The sequence below is a fragment of the Myxocyprinus asiaticus genome, chromosome 36 (assembly GCF_019703515.2).
Source record: "Myxocyprinus asiaticus isolate MX2 ecotype Aquarium Trade chromosome 36, UBuf_Myxa_2, whole genome shotgun sequence".
NCBI classification, from domain to species: domain Eukaryota; kingdom Metazoa; phylum Chordata; class Actinopteri; order Cypriniformes; family Catostomidae; genus Myxocyprinus; species Myxocyprinus asiaticus.
Window position 1 is genome coordinate 16,436,234 of NC_059379.1, and position 19,360 is coordinate 16,455,593.

The following is a 19,360-nucleotide window of genomic DNA, read 5'->3' on the forward strand; positions in this document are numbered from 1 at the left end:
CCATTAGCATTGCACTCCACAAGCTCTCTGTTTTAAAGGACTGTAGGTGGAATTAGAAAAATAGAAAAGAGGCTGCTTTAGGACATCTGTTTTGAGTGCATTTGTAGCCCCAATCAGAGGTAGCCGACATTTAGGATCTGACGCTGATGTTCTTTTTAAAAGTTAATTTAAAACTTGAAATAGCTCACCAAAAAGAAAACTCCTTTAAATCTTTAGCCGACAAAAATAGCTCTTAAATTGTGCTAGTACCAAATTTCAATAAAACTTGCTTAACAGTAGTGACATGTTCTGTTTTTGAAGTAACATTCCTAGATCAACAACCAGTTAACCACCAGTTGAAAACATTATCAGTCTTTTCTGTGTAATTGTGTTCAGTGTTATAGGAAATGTGTATGGTGTACCGTTTCAAACTAATTAACAGTGTACCGTATACAGGTGATTTTGCCAAATAAATATTTGTCAAATAAATGTATTGTTCTCCCTTTTGCTCTCCCTTTTGACATATTCTAAGTAGCTAAGTCCCATGTACTAAACTTACACACTGCCTGAGTTACTGTATCTAGAAATGCTACTGCTTTGAGTAAAGTCACATAAGTGAAAACTTACCGTTTCAATTGCACTTTCAGTGAGAAGTGTGTAATAGGTGTATTGTTTTCAACTAGGGCAGAGAAACATTCACCCTAAGGCAAAACTACAGGCACTGTTTGGCAGACTGCACTCTGAGCCACTGGGCTACTGCAAGAGACCAGAAGACTCACATCTCTTCATGGGGTCACACTCTCTCTGAACTCAGTAACTGGAGGACTTCTTCCTTGCCTCTAGCTGAGAGAGTCCAAAAGAAGGCAGCAGCCCAGTAGGAGAGAGGTGGGTGTGAGTTTTGGGAGAGGCTAAAGATCAAGAGGAACCAAACAACCATGTTCAACAATTTGAAAAGTTAGCCAATACAGAGTAGGAGACCCAGTCATGAGCCTTGTTCTGTGTTGTAGCTTGTAAAATTTAATCTATACTGCCACCTAGTGGCAAGATATCTACACCACCAGTCAAACATTTGGACACACTTGACCGAATTTTTTTCTTCTCATGATCTTAAACTGTTTGAAGCTTATACTTAAATGCTTGAAATTTTTTAGATGAACATAAATTATTTCCATGTATACATTTCTTAACAAAACTAACTTGATAGCTAGCCAGCCAGCCAGCCAGCAAGACAGATGTTGATGACTTTACTATTATTCATAAATGTGTAAAATAGCAATAATAAAGCATGACAATGTGTGTCCAACTTTTGAAGTGTTTATATCGGACAGTTTTTATTCTTAATGCTAAGGTGAACAACAATTTTTATATAAAAATTTATATAATGTGCACCATAATTAGATTGCTGTACATTTTCTGTTCTTTTAAAGAAGATGGTGTAAACAATTGCAGATAATTTCTTGAGAGTGTCTTTAATATATGGATGTCCCGATACTGATACTGGTATCGGGTTCAATACCGCTTATGTACTGTACTCGTACTTGTAAAAATGCTCCAATACCAAAAACCGATACCATCTGATGTATGAATGTCATTACGTAAACATTCAGCCCACAAATTAAAATCAAGTTATGTCCTAGTGAGATTATTTAACCGCAAAACCTGTGATTTAATGAGATAAATATATAGTTTGCATGTAATTCAAATGTGAGTGCTTGTGAAGACAGTGTTGTCCTGACGCTGGCGTCTCATACATTTTAAAGCTCCTCCTATACCGTAATGAGCATCACGCTCTCTGTTTGTAGCAGATGACAGTAAACAGAGTACAAATTCACGTTGTAGCATGAGGCAGATACAGAGTACATACTTATTTAATTAAATAGCAGCCTTTTGCGGTTTAATAATCACGTAGCAACCGGCTTTTCCAGAGTGGGAAGCTGCCATCATAACGTCAGAGCTCCTTGGACAAAACAACACAGAAACACTACAAAATAAATGCTCTATCAAAATAAAAGCTAAATTTATAGGAAAAACGTTTGACAGAAATATATCACTACTGTAAAGTTATGTTATATTCACTGTAATACTACAACTACTACTACTACTAATTATAATAAATCAGTAGTAATTGTATTATACTTAAGCAGTATCTAGCACATGTGATGCTCTGTTATACAGCACATTATTTGACAAAATATTACTCCAATGTTGTATTTTGAATTGTGCTGTGAGGCTCTGTATAAAAGCACTTCATTTGATAAAAAAATAATACAATATTATGTTGAAAATTAATTGTTATACTTAAATTTAATTAAAGTTTTTTATAAATTAATTAATTTAAACTCCATTTTGATGATACAATTGAAATAAACTTTTGATATGGAGTTCAGAAAAAAACAAAACAAAACAGGTATCGGCTTAGTATTGGCGAGTACCAAAAATGAAGTATCTAACTCATATTCGTTCTCAAAAAATTGGTATTGGGACATCCTTACTTTAATAGATACAGAATAGATAGACATAGAAATCTCAATATATAAATATTTTAATGTCAGTTCTTTTCAGTATTTAAATCCTCCTGATCTTTACCCTGTTATTTTGGCCTATACAGTAGCCATGGTGAAATGCATTGGGCTGGAGGATTTAAGGGGTGATTTAGGGGGTGTGGTGGGAAAAAGAGGGACAGGTTCAATGGTGGGGTGCTAGAGGCCAGCTGAATCAACCACCCCATTCCAGCTGTCTCAGAAACAGGAGTATCTGTGTCTCAGGAGCAGCTTGGGGTCGGGCTGGGGTTGCACCATGCTGAGCTGCTCGGGGTTAGTCACATTAGAAGGTATGCAGGCCAAGAGAGAGCAGAAAAAAAGGAGAGAATGCAGGAAGGATTAAGAGCAGAAATGTACTGGCCAGAGGGAGAGATCAACAGTGCAGAGGTGTCAGACTTCATACCAATCACATTCCCATAAGTCTCCAAACACAATCCATAAAGTGTTGGATGGAAGACTAGGCATATTATGCATTATGAGAGAAGATAAGCAGAGAAACAATGCAATAAATAAAGCACAACATTAGGAAATACAGACACATTTTAATGGATTCTGAAAGCAATGTATCATTCTATCTTTTGAAAAGGAGCCATGAGAGAGGGTGAGAAGTCTGAACCTGAGCTCACCTGTCTGCGTAGGGTGCGTGAAAGCATGTGTGCCCGGCGAGGTGGGGGGATTCGAGGGATGCTCTCTGAGTCTGAGAGACTATGAGGACTGATTGGTCGGAACAGATTGGTGGGCACAGTCAGGTGCTGGGTGGGATCTTCTGTTTGAGATTGGATAGAGCCAGTAGACCCTAAGTGAAGAGACATTTCATTTAACAATCTAGCAATTAATGTGTAAAAAAAAACTTTATTAAACTGATATTACAATGTTATTACATGTTTATAAAACACATATTTAGAACAATCCAAAAATCAGTGATGCACCAGTCTGAGCTAGGTGAGGTGAGGCTGTGTGGATATTGTGGGTTGAGTTGGGCTGCAGCATGTAGATATCATTGGGCAGAGAGTGTGTACGGCCCACTGAGGTCTTCTTCACATACAGCAGGTGCTCATCCATTGGCTTGCCTGACTCCTGGGGGTCTGGGGGATCTGGTGGAGCTGTGTTCTGAGGGGCATTAAAAGAAGTGCAAGTAGAAGAGTGAGATGGGGCTTGTGTTTGGACCATCAGGGGCCTTCCTTATAAATACATGGACAAACGCACACTGGTTAGCATACAATGAAAGGCAAACAGTGCACTAGACATGGGGAGGAGACTGATCTAGAAGCATGTTCTCATAAACCATGTCGTATCCGTGTATGCAAATCCATACTTATATAAAAACATTTGATTAACTGTTTTATATCCATGCATACAACTTTATCTTTTATTGCAGATGAGCGAAGAAACAAACTTTTAACTGGTTGTGCATTCAAATATTCATGATCTTGCTTTACAGATTTCAGTACTTTTATTCAACACATTCTGATATTCTTATAATGTTTTTGTTTAGTTTTTTTGACATTGCTGTAAAATACATTATAGCTGACATTATGGTGTTATGCAAAGCTCAGTGCACAGATGACGCATTTCTATTCCCAATATTTTTTATGCACAACTTTTTTGTCCACATAAATACGACATGAGAAATTAAAACAGAATGTAAATAAATCTTAATCATGTGAGAAATGCTATGTATAAATTATTTATGGATCTATGAGTACAGTTCTAAGACAATGAATATTAATTAAATTGTGATGTGACAGAATCATCAGCCTCCTCCCAATAGAAGCTGCACCCAGAGCCTGTACTACTGTAGCTGGCAGACATCAGAAGCTGACCCCATACAACACTCCTATGTTTTTTAAAGAAGCATGGTACTAGGCAAAACTTCATTTATATAATACCAGACCAAAGATAGGTAAAATAATAAAGATAAAATAATGGTACAAGAAACCAAAAAAGAAACACATGTAGATATGCAGACAGACAGATAAAGAAATGCAAACAGCATCATCTAAAATGTATGAACACACAACAAGGATATAGATGGAGAAGAAGTTCAGAAATGGTCTTTAGATATGTGGGAGGAAGGAAGTAGACAGAGCTGCAAAACCCAGACAGTAAAGTAGCAGATCAACAGGTTGTAATACTATTCTACTTGACTGGACTGGACCATACAAACACCAGGCTGGTGGGAAATGAAAAGAGAGAAATAAAGAAAGAGAAAGGAAGAGAGGAGTGGACAATTAGAAACCCCAAAACTTCCAAACACACTTGCCTCTCAGCTCTGCACAAAGTTCGCTTCTCCAACACTGGAGAGAAGTAAAGATGCTCTAATATTACAAAATCCCTTCTTTAGACTGAAATAAATTATTGACCAGATTACTGTTGACAGGGTACAACCAGGTATCAGACAATAGATTACTTGCATAATTATGATATGAGTTAGTCATGAATCACTGGCAGTTGCTTCACACCAGGCTTATAATTAAGTCACAAATGTAGATAGGTGTCCATCCAACCATGGGATCCTTTAAGGTTCCACTCTTAAGGACATTTAAGAAAGGATGGTTTATAGGCCAGTGCCCTGGGGCATTTGACTGCCAATAGTCTGCTACTAGTCATGGTACCTTGTCTCTTGCAAAGTATGGTCTGTTCATTTTTGTAATGAATGGAAAGAATGGTCTGTTAATTCTTGTAATTGCAATAAGACACCTGCATGTCTTAGATCCTGTGCTAACCAGCTGGCCTCCATCTTCACACAGATCTTCAATAGATCACTGGAGCAATGTGAAGTCCCATGCTACTTCAAACGTTCCACTATCATCCCCATCCCAAAGAAACCAAAAATCACAGGACTTAATAACTACAGACCTGTCGCCCTGACGTCTGTGGTCATGAAATCATTTGAGAGACTGGTGTTGGCCCACCTGAAGAACATCACTGGACCCTTTCTAGATCCCCTTCAATTTGCTTATCGAGCAAACAGGTCTGTGGATGATGCAGTCAACATGGGATTGCATCATATCCTGCAACATCTGGACAGACCAGGGACATATGCAAGGATCCTTTTTGTGGACTTCAGTTCGGCTTTCAACACCATCATCCCAGCTATACTCCAGAATAAATTACACCAACTCTCTGTTCCCTTGTCTATCTGTCAGTGGATTACCAGCTTTCTGACGGACAGGCAACAGCTTGTGAGACAGGGGAAACTCACTTTCAGCACCTGTACAATCAGCACTGGTGCCCCCCAGGAATGTGTGCTCTCAACACTACTCTTCTCCCTCTACACCAATGACTGCATCGCCAAGGACCCCTCTGTCAAGCTCCTGAATTTTGCAGATGACACCACTGTCATCGGCCTCATCCGAGATGACGATGAGTCTGCATACAGAAGGGAGGTTAAACAGCTGGCTGTCTGGTGCAGTCAAAACAACCTTGAGCTGAACACGCTCAGAATGGTGGAGATGATTGTGGACTTTAGGAAGAACACCCCAACACTGACCCCCCTCACCATTCTAATCAGCACTGTGGCAGCAGTGGAGTCATTCAGGTTCCTGGGCACTACCATCTCACAGGACTTGAAGTGGGAGACCCACATTGACTCCATTGTGAAAAAGGCCCAGCAGAGGTTGTACTTCCTTCGCCAGCTGAGGAAATTCAACCTGCCACAGGTCGCTGCTGATACAATTCTACTCAGCAGTCATTGAGTCTGTCCTCTGCACTTCAATAACTGTCTGGTTTGGTTCAGCTATGAAATCTGACATCAGAAGACTACAAAGGACAGTTCGGACTGCTGAGAGGATTATTGGTTGCCCCCTGCACCCCCTCCCTTCAAGAACTATACACTTCCAGAGTGAGGAAAAAGGCTGGAAAAATCACTCTGGACCCCACTCACCCTGCCCACTACCTTTTTGAACTGTTGCCTTCTGGCCGACGCTTCAGAGCTCTGAGCACCAGAACCGTCAGGCACAGGAACAGTTTTTTCCCTCTATTAGATTTGCACTACCCATGTGTATGTGTGTATGTATGTGTGTGTCTGTACGTATGTGTATAATTATTTTTTATTTTTTATTATTATCTATGTCTTGCTGCTGTTTTTGTATTGTTTTTGTATGGTTGTACACTGGAAGCTCCTGTCACCAAGACAAATTCCTTGTATGTGTAAGCATACTTGGCAATAAAGCTCATTCTGATTCTGATTCTGATTTATTTCTCATATTTATGACTTTATTTCTATTATTTGGACATTACATCTCACATATCATCATGATAAGAGGTTGGTGCCCCGGAGCCTCACAGGACCATAATCTGTCCTTGCATTTAGGTAAAATTTGTGTTCTTTAACTATCTTAAAACAGAGCAGATTAATTTTTATATTTTTTATTTATTTTTTATTTTTTTTTACTGAACAGAGGATTTCAATTAGAGGGCCAAAAGCCTCCGGGCTAAATTATGATAAATTATAAATTAGGCCCAATATAGGTGCAGAGTGGAGAGGGTGAGTGGCTTTGGAAGCAGTGTAAGGCTGAGAGGCAGGAGTGGAGAATGAACATTGCTCTACTGTTAAATACATTGCACTCCTGACTGGTTAGTAAGAGAGGGTTAAAATCGTCTGGGACAGAGTCATCCGTCAGAGCTAAGGACCAGGATTTCTCCGATGCCAGAGACAGAGCCTCCATCTCGGCTAGAGGAATCTAAAGAAGAAGAGACGAGCCAAGAGTGAGACTGGCAACTAAGACATGCATAGATAGAAGACACACACACAGACTTTCACACTGGTTAGTGCAAGAAAATGAATAGACTCAACTCAAAACATTACGTGGAGAAGTCATTAATTTTTGCAGACATACTGTAACAGTTCAGCACACAGATAGACCATTCAAAGTCAGATGGCAGGAACCTTCCTTTAGCAGCCATGATAGATGTCCTGGTGTTTAACAGTCCTCAAAAATTAAATGTGTATTAGAAATTAAAGTTGTACCTCAACTGGCCTGAAGGAAAAGTCATGTGGAATATCTTGAAGTTTGATCATCAAAAATCAATTCAATGGTTTTTCACACTGTGTCCTAACCAGGCGTGATGGAATAAGTTTTAGTGACAAGCAATTTGCCTATCCACACTGAATGCAAAACTGTGTTGTGTGTGATATGTCACAATCACAGCCAGTCAGAACACATACAGTATGATGTTTAATAGATGAAGTTGCTGTTTACAAAAAAACACCAGGTAGTGGCATTGAAAATGTGCAGTTTGCACAAGAAAGTGCAGTTTGTGGTGTTGAAACACCATTCAGTTTCTTTAAGGATTGGTGGATCAGGAGATACTCAAGATTTCACATGATTTATGGTATTTCACGGAACGCTGTCATTGTTATTGCGTCAGCTCTTATAAGTCCCACTGCTGTTGGTAGATTCAAACTTTTCACAAAGGAATTGCACAAACTGCTTTTTTTATATTTCGAAAAGTGCTGTGAAAGATATGAGGCCAAATATTATCTAACAATGATCTTATTCCATCATGTAATATCTAATGGGATGAACCAGACCCCGTCTCCACCAGTGCAGTGCATGGGCTACTGTTTGTGAAAGGACTTAATAATTTGAAATTATAATAATTTTAAAATAAATAAATAAATATATATAAATAAATAAAATAATTAAAACTAATGAAATACATCTAAAATCATATCTTTACATTTATTTTGACTGTAGTAACTTATTTAATCAAAACTGTCTGTTATTAAGTGTGAATATTGAATAAGATAATATTGAAGTCAAATATTAATATTTACTGTGTGCAGACCAATTATTTAACCAATGATAGAAGTATTCTTTTTTATATGCCACACTTCTCAGGCTTTAGAAGTGCATTAAACATGTGAGGATGTGTATCCATCAACCTGTTACCTGTCAGACATAATTATATAGGCCTACTGAAATCTGGTTTTGCCGATAGTTCAGAAAGAACCTATATATTTTCTTCACTGTAAACCATAGATATCCATTCATAATAACTTTTATTAACATTAATAAACACTATTACATTATATAATGCTTTAAAGATTGTTGAAACTGTAGTGTTGCTCATATCCCACATTGAAATCTGCCACTCAAAAGAATCCAGAAGAGTGAATGCCTGATGTGTGACGTCACACACTGTATACCAATTAAATTTCATGGTGGGCAGGGCTACCCAGCATGCAGAAATCGAAATCACAAAATCGACAAAACATCATGCTGCTCATCAATTGTCACGGCTGGTCAGGACAAAACCTCTGATTAACTTTTAGCACTAGTCACTTTTTTGCACTGTGCCTGGTTAGGACAAGTGTCAGGCAAAATTACTGTCCAGTTAACTCCAACTGAGAGCTTGAACTGGAACAACTTTTTGCAAAGTCGTCAAAAAAAAAAAAAAAAGTAGAAAGAACAAGGTCAGCTATTTCCATAAATGCATTTCAGATTCTCCAATTACATAAAAAAAGCTTTTAGAAGCCTACATTTTGCAATGCTAACGTAATTTAATGAAATTTTCCTCTGTGAAACAGACCAAAAGAGATTTACGTGCATAATTCAACAGCGTCCATCTCTTTATCGATCCACACATTATCTCTTCGACTCGAGCCTGATGAGTCCATCACTTTTTGCAATTTATGATCTTTGGAACAAGACACAAGAGTCAAAGTATCTTTTCTTGTTTGAGAATTTCAAGAGACTTTTCATCACTCTTATGGGATGAGGAAGTAAGAACGCAAGGGCAGATGAATATTACTGAAGCAGAACCGAGCCCTCTGATGCCTTTGAGTATAAAGAGGGCTCGAAATCCCAAAATGCAGTGGTGGTAACTGACATACAAAAGCTTAGGTGCCATTGTCTAACAAGTAAACAAAAAGTCCAAGTCGTCCAGAGAGACGAAAAAAAAAAAAAGACATAGTGGCTTTTCACACTTGAAATTGTTAACTCAGGGGCATTCTAAACCCTGTGTAAACATGATCCTCGGTTGTCTTGTTTCATATTTCTGTTAAAAATTACAACTGTGAAGCATTGCTTATCCCAAGATTAAATGTGACATTAACCCGGGGTTTAACAAGATAATAACTCAGGGTTAAGTGTAGTGTGAATAGCCAGAGAGAGAGAGAGACAGAAAGCTGGGTGAACAGGGAAGCAATTGACCTGTTTCTCAGTGCGGTGCTTGCTGGGAAGAGGGGGCAGAGCGTAGTAGTGGCAGATGGAGCCAGACAGGTTGTCCATGATGCTGAGCTCTCCTTCCAGTGAGCCCTGGATCACCAGAGAAACTGAGTCTAACATTGGCCTCCTCTAAAAGCCCCAGCATGTGGTAGACAGAAAGAATGACCAAAAGAGAGGAAAAGAGCAGACAGAGACAGAGGCAGAGGCAGAGGAGATGAGCAGGTGATGTGAATGACAGTACACAGAGAAAAAAACAAAAACAAAACAGAGGATAAATGAAAAAAGGGGGAGAAGTAGTCTACAATCCAGGTAGCCAACAGAAAGACTTACAAAGGGATAAACTAACTACTCAGTAAGCCTAAAGGACCAGTTCACTCAAAAATGAAAACTCTTTCACTATTTATATTATTTACAGCACTAGCTTTCAAGCTTCAAAAAGGATAAAAAATTGGCCCATATGAATTGTGCACTATAAACCAAGTTTTCTGAAGTCATATGAACAGTCTGAAATTGAGGTAGTTATTTACTGAAAATTAAAATTAGACTGACCCAGTTCACAAAACTGGTCTGAAGGATTAATTCACAAATCAGACTAATCCAGTTCTCAAGTTTGACTCGATGATCTCGAGTTAACAGCTCAAAGGAGGGGTTAGATAATCAGTAAATAATGACTAAAATTTAGATCTGTTCCTCACTCCAAGCTATCATCCGACTTCAGAAGTCTTGGAATATAGTGCACGAGTCGTATGGACCACTTTAATGAAACTTTTATGGCTTTTGCATTCTTTTAGAAGCTTGAAAGCTCCAGTTCCCATTTATTAAATTTTCAAAGAGTGGAAAAGAGCGACAAGTACAATTTAAAAAATGTCTCCTTTTATATGCCATGGAAGAAAGTCTTTGGAAAGATCTGAGAGTGAGTAAATGATAAAATAATTTTATTTTTTGGATGAAGTATTATTTAAAAATAAATAAATAAATAAATTGTTAAACCAGAATTACCTAAAATGTATCACTTAATTAAACCGGAAGTGTAATGTATTATGTGGTGATCCGATATCATATGTTTAAAAGTTAGTGAAACACTGTATTCTACACTTCCAATGACATCCACAAGGGGGCACTAGAACTCTATTGAGATTTGTCATGATAATGAGCAAAACGTTTTGACACTGCCACGCTCCAGAAGCAAGCCGCAGGGATAATGTCATTGTTAACTGAAAAAAATAAAAAAATAAAAAATAAAAAATAATAATAATAATAATATTAATAATAAATAAATAAATAAATAAATAAATAAATACAATGGCTGGTATTCTGGAAATAGCCAGCCTGCATTAAAAAAGGTCTGCATAAATACTTTCCCATGACACCAGTCTGACCTTGGATCACTGAGTTTTAAGTGGAGAAACCAACAGGCACATCTCTTTACGACAATAACAGAAACTCATGAATTTTCCCACTCTAAATATAACAAGTAGGCTAGTGTTGTTTTTATTTGAAAACATGTCTTTTTGTAAAAACAAATGCATGTTAGTAGTGATTTGAAAACCCCTGACGACTATTCTGCATCATGACAGCCCTATTTTTCGAACTAATTACTAAGTACTGCGTTACCAGGAAGTTCATACACCCTGAACAGTAGTCCCACCCCTAAGATTTAGGGAGATCACTGAAATGTTGAATTACTGAAGGAAGAAGTGATTCTTGTTCATTTCAGTAAGACTGAAAAAAAATAAAAGATCAATTGGCATTTTACTCAATACAAGGGGTATATTTATGGGCATATTTAAGCAATAAGGTATGAGAGACCATGCTACAGTATACTGTAAATAGTCATGGCTAAAGGGCATTATTAGGCATTACGAAAAGTTAAGTGCCAAAGGAAAGTACACACACTGACCTCACAGCCAGCATCTCCACTCACCTCTAATGGTGGTGCCATACTATTAGGAGGATCAGGATCTGCCTTGATGTGATCTTCTAAGTTTCTGTGTATGTCTGCTGGTGGGCTGTCTGTGGGATACACAGGTCCTGACAGCTCCTGAGGGTCTCTGGAGATCCCTGGTGACCCCCCTGGACCACACATGACTCCAGGCCCCAGAGGTGGGAAATGCCCTCTGCACATTCCTCCATCTCCACCTACAGTCTCAAGCTCCAACTCAGCTTCCAGCTCCGCCTCCTCCTTGGCCTCTTTGTTGCTTTCCTCCAGGTGCTTCATAAGCACAGCGATCACCACATTGACCAGCACAAACTGAGCTGTCAACACGAAGGACACAAAGTAAATGGGGGAAACCACTGTGTTGTAGCAGATGCCCGTGTCCTGGGAGCAGTCTCGCAGTGTGTCCTATGATGTGGTCAGAAAGAGTACAAAAATGATGTTCGGTAGAGTTGAACAGATTGCAAATGAGTGTACACAGACAGCGTGTAAAGCATTTGAAATAAAGCAATGGGCATCATTAAAATTCAGCGCCATGGAAGGACAGTTGACTCTATGTTCCACCTTCATAATGCCATTCCAGTTGTCCCCGGTGGAAACGCGGAACAGCAGGAGGAAAGCCATGCCAAAATTCTTGAATGTGGCGTAACGGCCAAGACCTTCACAGGGGTGCAGCTCATCACATACTGGGACACAAACAAAGTCAAAGGCATAGATCAGGAATATGCAAAACTCCATATTTTCAAAATAAGCTAGTCGGTGGGATGCCTGAATTACTAGTTGACTAATCAGTCTTTAAAAAGCCCTATATACAGTAATTAGGTTAGTTTTGGGTTCATCTGACCCTGACTGAACACACTGAAAAGACTAGTTTAGACCAGCTAGTCTTCAATGCTGGTCCATGCTGGCTTATAGTGAATAGTGCTGGTATGGTTTTGTAGGGCATTTTTCACCAGCAAATGGTCTTTCAAACACCATGGTCTTTCTTATGAAGCTGGTTGACCAAGCAGCCTTGCTGGTTAAGCTAGTTAAGATGCCTAGTAGGGACAACAGCATACCATTTTGGGGACCAACATCCAAAACACAACATAAGCTGGTGACCAGCAATGCTGGTCTATTCAACTGGGGTTTCTTGGGGGCGTTTTCATAAGACACATTCTTGTGTTCAAAAACAGCTGGAGTGTAACAGATTGGATACCTGTGGTCTCAAAATTTGTTTTTTAAAAAGTTTGACTACTTTTAACTAACAAACTTCAGTTAAAAAGTCTTAAAGTCTTTTAAGTCTTAAAAATTAAACACTTCTTGGAGAGATGCTTAAAAAAACTGCACGAGATGAGATGCAATGGCCAAAGACGTCTGTCTGTATGTGTATGGCTGTAGCGGCAGAGCTCTAAGGGGGATGTAACTTTTCCAAGATGGTTTTATCGAGAAAAAGTCTAACAGCTAAAGCACAGTGCGCGTCAGCATGCTTATCAAAGCACAGCTGCTAAAATATATATTAATAAATAAAAAACTTGTTGGACAACTAGTCAACAAGTCAACCATTTTGACCCGTCTCCTGTATAAATGAATATGGGATGAGGCAGGAAAAGTGTGCCCTGCAGACAGTCAATCTCAGTTCAGCCAGCATATATTGCATTTGGATGGCATTGTAAAGCTGGATGTGAATTATGAAGTCTCTACGTTTATCTTGAGCCGGCTGATTGGAAATGACATCAGCCCTGGCATTGTGCTGAGCTGAAATGAATCATGGCTGGCTGTATTCAGTAAATCTGTGCCAAATGTGCTGCCACGTATTCTTGAGAAAATCTACTGCAGATATTTACTTAGCAAGGTTGACAAGGTTGGAAAACTTTATAAAAGGCCAAGGTGATCCCAAAACAATCTAAAACAAATAATTTAATAAACAATAATAAATCAAGCAATTTAAAGTTTTTGGCTTTGGCTTTTAGTTCATGTCTATTAGCATTGAAGCCATCTAAATGCTAGTGTACTCCTACAAGTTGACAAAATGAACTTTCAGCAAATAAACGCATTTACATTTTTTAAAAAGTTTATCTGTTCTAGAAATACAATATTGAAAAATTAGATGTATTTTTCCAATCAAATACTCTCTAGAATGAGAATGTCCCTCCCCCTAAAACCACCTGCAATCAAATAGCAAGTAGCAAATAATGGTTCACATAACTAAACTGAACATTGTGCTTTCATGAGGTCTTTAAAACATAACGCAAAATCAGAAGATGAGGTTACAGCACCAATAGCCCAATCAGTATTAATAAGGGGGCCTTTCAGACCAAATGCATTATTGCGCTAAAAAAAGTTAGACTGAGCGCAATAAATGGAACATAACGCAGATGTCTGGTGTGGCATCTAAAAAACATGATGCTACTGCACGAGACGCTAAAAAAATAAAAATAAAAAATAAAAAATGGTGGAATGTGGTACAACGGTCAAACATGTGCATCTATCATGTGTTTACAGGGAAAAAGATGCAAAAACGAGTACAGTGTAAACAACCCTTGAGGTCATAAATTCTAAAAAAAAAATGTCATTTCAAATTCAGTGGAAATAAAACCCAGACAGGAGAATCCTATGGTGGACGTAGGCTTGTATCTGTATTGTGTATGTCTGAGAGAATTAGACCATGTGGAAACATTTTCCCTTTTCATGTGTTTGTTATGCTTACTCAGGTCACCAAACAGCTCTACTCCCAAAGCTGCGAAGATGAAGAAGAGCAACATGAAGAGAAGACCCAGATTCCCCACCTGTAGAGAGAAAGGAGAGGAGAGAGAGAGAGAGACAGCCAAGGAGAGTTTTTCATGTATCACAAGAGAAACTGACAGGGCAGACCTAGAAATACCAGTTGTGAGGAGCCAATAATAGACAGTCCAGAAGTGAGAAAATGTCAGCTGTATCCCTGATTAGTCTGCCAATCCTATTTGTGGACTTAAGTTCAGCCTTCAATACCATCATGCCTGATCTTCTCTCAACCAAACTGACCCAGCTCTCCATGCCCACCCCAATCTGTCAATGGATCACCAGCTTTCTGACAGATAGCAGCAGCTAGTGAGACTGGGGAAACTCACATCCGGGACCCTCACTATTAGCACTGGTGCTCCTCAGGGATGTGTTCTCTCTCAACTGCTCTTCTCCCTGTACAGAAATGACTGCACTGCAGAAGACCCCACTGTCAAGCTCCTGAAGTTTGCAGATAACACCGCGGTCATTGCATACAGATGGGAGGTTGATCAGCTGGCTGTCTGGTGCGGTCACAACAACCTTGAGCTGAACACACTTAAAACAGTGTAGATGATAGTGGACTTCAGGAGAAATCCCCCCGCACTCCCCATTCACCATCCTGAGCAGCACTGTGGCAGCAGTGGAGTCATTCAGGTTCCTGGGCTCTACCATCTCTCAGGACCTGAAGTGGGACACCCACATAGACTCCATTGTGAAGAAGGCTTAACAGAGGTTGTACTTCCTTCACCAGCTGAGGAAGTTCAATCTGCCACAGGAGCTGCTGTCACAGTTCTACTTGGCCATCATTGAGTTTGTCCTGTGTACATCTATAACTGTCTGGTTTGGTTCAGCCACCAAATCAGACAGAAGGAAACTACAACGGACAGTCAGGACTGCTGAGAGGATTATTGGTGCCCCCCTGCCCACCCTCCAAGACCTGTACAACTCCAGAGTGAGGAAACGTGCATGCAGAATCACTCTGGACCCCACACTCTCTGCCCAATCCCTCTTTGAACTGTTGCCCTCTGGCCAGCGCTACAGAGCACTGAGCGCCAGGACATCCAGTCACAAGAACAGTTTCTAGCCTCAGGCCATTTTTCACTTGAACAATTAAACTGCCTCAGGACTCCCCAGTAGTGCAATAATGTAAATAAATATCTCATGTACATATTTAAATTCACTCAGATTTAATTAATTAACTGTACATACCCCTACCTTGCACATACATTACCACTTGCACATGTACATACACCATTCTATGTTATATGTCCTATTATTTGCATGTCTATTTATACTCCTACATTGTTTTATATTCTGTGTCTCACTGTAATGTTATATTAATTTAGTACATTTTAGTGAATTTAGGCATTTGCCAGAAGCTTTTATTCAAAGCTAATTATAGCGCATTACATGTATACATTTGATCAGTTTGTGTGTTCCCTGGGAATCAAACCCATGATTCTGGCATTGCTAGTGCCAGATGTCAAGTTGTCGATGGGGGGAGGGGTTGTGGCAATGTGTGTCGCTGTCTCCTTCTGCATATCGTGGTCCCCTTTGGCATATTGCGGCACCGTTTCGCGGCCCTTTTCGGCATATCGTGGCCCACTTTGGCATATCGCAGCCCCATTTCGCAGCCGGCCCACAGGGAAAAGTCACGGTTCTCCCGATGGTCAATCTGCCTCTGGCTAGTGCCATGCTCTACCAGTTGAGCTAGTAGCTAATTCCCTTTTAATTCCACTTTCTTAAATTCAATTTCAAAATTACAGTTCTGCATCCTTTTTGCTACCTCAATTTACATTCAATTCAAATATAGGATTCAAATTTATCTCAATTCAATTCTGAATGGTGTACAACCCTGTTGATCACAGACAACTGGATAAGGCATGATATAGAAGTAAATGGAAAGGCATAAAGAGAAGCAGATTGAAAGTGCTGTGATCCAATAGATATGTTGACATTTCCAATTACATTGACATTTCTTTTTCTAAGTCTGGCTATTTTCCCACCCTAATCGCTCCTAAGTGCACCGCTCACTGGCAGGATTCACAGTGATTTAGGATCAAGCTCACACAATCTGCAGTGCTGTGTTACCATATCAAAAAACCCTGCAGGTGAAGGTGGAGACTGATGCAATCAAAGCATGTGTGTGCTGGTGATTTTTGTCTTTGACATTTCTGCTATTCTCCAAGCAGCCCATCAGAGCCAATCTGCTCCATTGAGGCCTCTTAATGGCAGATTGACCATGTAAATGAGACCTGTGGAGAGCGGAGGGCCCCCAGGTGGATAGGGCATGGGGCCCGGGAGCTCTTTCTCAGCATTAAGTGGATGAGTAGAGAACAGAACTTTATGAGCAAGAGAAGATAGAGAGTAGGGAACATTTTTGAGCAGTACCTGAGGTAGGGCTTGGATCACGGTGTCAAGCAGAGCTCGCATTCCCACAGCCATCTTTAGTAACTTTAGCACTGAAAGGAGAGGATAGTCCACTGTTTATCATCATACTGTATATACATAATTTATACAATATTTATACAGGGGGGTAATAATACTGAAAAAGTGTAGAACATATCCCCTTGGTCTAGTGAGTTTTGGTCTAATGATCTCTATAACTCCCTTATATAGAGATCTAGAAACATCTGTGACTCATCCTATTACCCTGATTAGACAGCAGTAAATGCACACACAGTGGATGCACTGTTTCTTTAGAATTTGCCAATGGAATGTAATTCTCCTGTAATTTTCACAGTGGTCAGATCACAGAGCATGTTATTATTGGGGTCATGCACTACACTCATAGAGCTTTAATGATGTTGATGACATGGCCATTCATTCATGGAACAGACAGCGCTGTGGAGGCTTGGTTAATTGCTATCAGTGCAGTAAGTGGATGATGCCTGTGACTTTCATTAAAGGAATGTCTGAATGAATCCAGGAGGAAATAGGTTAAGTAAAGGTGTTTCTTTAACTTGTGGCTTTTTAAATAAATAAACGTTCTTAAAAACATTTTTCACACCCTCACTAGTTAATTAAAAATAAAATCCAACAATGTCTAACAGTAGACATACATGCATTAAAGAGGATTTTTGTCATTTTTCAAGAGCATTTTCACCACAGTGTCATTTCCTCCACATCTCAAATAATTGTGTGTATAGCAATCTGTCGTGAAATTACATATACATTTTTTATTTTTAATAAAATGACTGACACTTTAGTCTGGCTGAGACTAATTCCATCGCTTGCAATTTATGTGTTCGACATTAAAAGTTTTTTCACATTTCTTCCATAACTGGACAAAATTACATCTTAACTGTATAGTTATATTTACAGGGATTTTTATTGGTTTTCTTCACACACCACATGTCTCAGATTTCATGTCAAGCATACTCTTTACTGACACTGTTGTCTCCTTGGTAAAAAGGCACACTACCTTGATGTTTTTGGGGCAAAATAGTTTGTTGTGGTGGAAATGATGCCACAACTATGAAACAAAAATGTATTTGATTTTCACACAATTAATGTTGAAATGCTATATGTGTATTTGTTTAAATCATCCTAGATGTAAACATTAGGGATGTGCCCGAAGCTGAATACCTTATTCGGAAAGGCATGAATAATGACTTCAAAACGAATAACGAAATAATCTGAATAATAATAAAAAAAAAATACTCGTATGATTATCCAAGAAGCACAAGGATAAAGCGACATTTTTAAAAAAAACATATCCAAAATTACAACAAATTTATGGATCTGTGCTGCCAATATTTCTAATGTGTAAACCTTATGAATGGAAATATGCATGTTGTGATTTCAGATCGGATGGGTGTGGTCTCGACTCCATTTGTGGTCTCTGTTAATTGTGCTCATCTGGAGCTGGAGATACAACATCATATACACTTTCCACTTCTTGAAATGTCTATGTTAATGTTCATATGTGATTCTCATGTATTTATTTATAGCCTAAACCTGTGCGCGATGTTAAATTCCTGACCTGAAGTGACAATTTCACATCGGAGCTCATCCATCCATCTTTTAAAGTGGACCACATTTATATCCACATCAGCCATTAAAGAAATTATCTGGTTAAGACTTTATTCCAAAAAAAAAAAAAAAAAAAAAAAAAAAATGCTCCATAAAGGTTTAAATGCTCCATAGAGTATTCATCTATTAGGAATATTCCTCCTTATGTAAAACGAAGAAACTGAAACATGCTCCATCTTTTTTTTTCTTCTTCTTCTTTAAACTGTGCTAAATTTGAGAATGTTAAGTGTTCTTGAACACTGGAAAGGCACTATATAAATTTTACATTATTCTTAATATTAGTATTTACCTAAATAATAGTGTCCTATCATAAAAATTCCTGATAGGCTTACGGGATTTTCACCTGTTTGTAGGCTATATTGATTTTATTTTCATTTCTTTTAATGTTTGAATTTGTCTGCACATTTTGTCACTGCAAAATGTGTGCTTGACATTTCACATTTTGCTGGACACCTCTTGCCTTCAGAATAATGTTGTTATACAAACGAAAATTATGTTTCATTCAGATATTAATATCTGAAATACCAGGAGAAACCACAACATATTCCACAGTTAATGTAGCCTACAAATTCAACTGGTAAGAAAAAGAAGAATAGAATATTTAAAAAAATAATAATAATTGTAGAATGATAATAAAAGTAATAGTACTAATAATAACAACAACAATAATAATAATAATAGGCTATTATTATGAAAAGACATATACAAGGGATATTTTATTAATAGAAAGTATAATTGTGAGAGTAATGTTTAAAAATGGGCATTTCATTTAGTTTTGACAGTTTTACTTCAGGTTTAAGCCCCACCCACACCCGGTTCTATCCGAATACAGAGACAGATACAGATAATTTTGTCATATGAACAAATTCAGTTACAAATACTGATAATGGCTTTGCTGCATACCCCTAGTAAACATGTAATAATTTATATTCTTAAGTAGGAATTTAATAGTT

At 38.6% G+C, this 19,360-nt stretch overlaps 1 protein-coding gene across 1 annotated transcript in view; it reads right to left on the reverse strand.

Moving 5' to 3' along the window:
* LOC127426981 (voltage-dependent T-type calcium channel subunit alpha-1G-like) overlaps positions 1 to 19,360 on the reverse strand; it is a 334,253-nt gene that overhangs the window by 2,464 nt on the left and 312,429 nt on the right. Inside the window, exons 31-37 of the mRNA XM_051674227.1 lie at positions 16,764 to 16,834; positions 14,320 to 14,398; positions 12,195 to 12,316; positions 11,619 to 12,038; positions 9,680 to 9,823; positions 3,449 to 3,629; positions 3,146 to 3,315 (exon numbers count right to left, since the gene is read on the reverse strand). Coding sequence (XP_051530187.1) covers positions 3,146 to 3,315; positions 3,449 to 3,629; positions 9,680 to 9,823; positions 11,619 to 12,038; positions 12,195 to 12,316; positions 14,320 to 14,398; positions 16,764 to 16,834 — 1,187 coding nt within the window. The remainder of the gene's footprint in view (positions 1 to 3,145; positions 3,316 to 3,448; positions 3,630 to 9,679; positions 9,824 to 11,618; positions 12,039 to 12,194; positions 12,317 to 14,319; positions 14,399 to 16,763; positions 16,835 to 19,360) is intronic.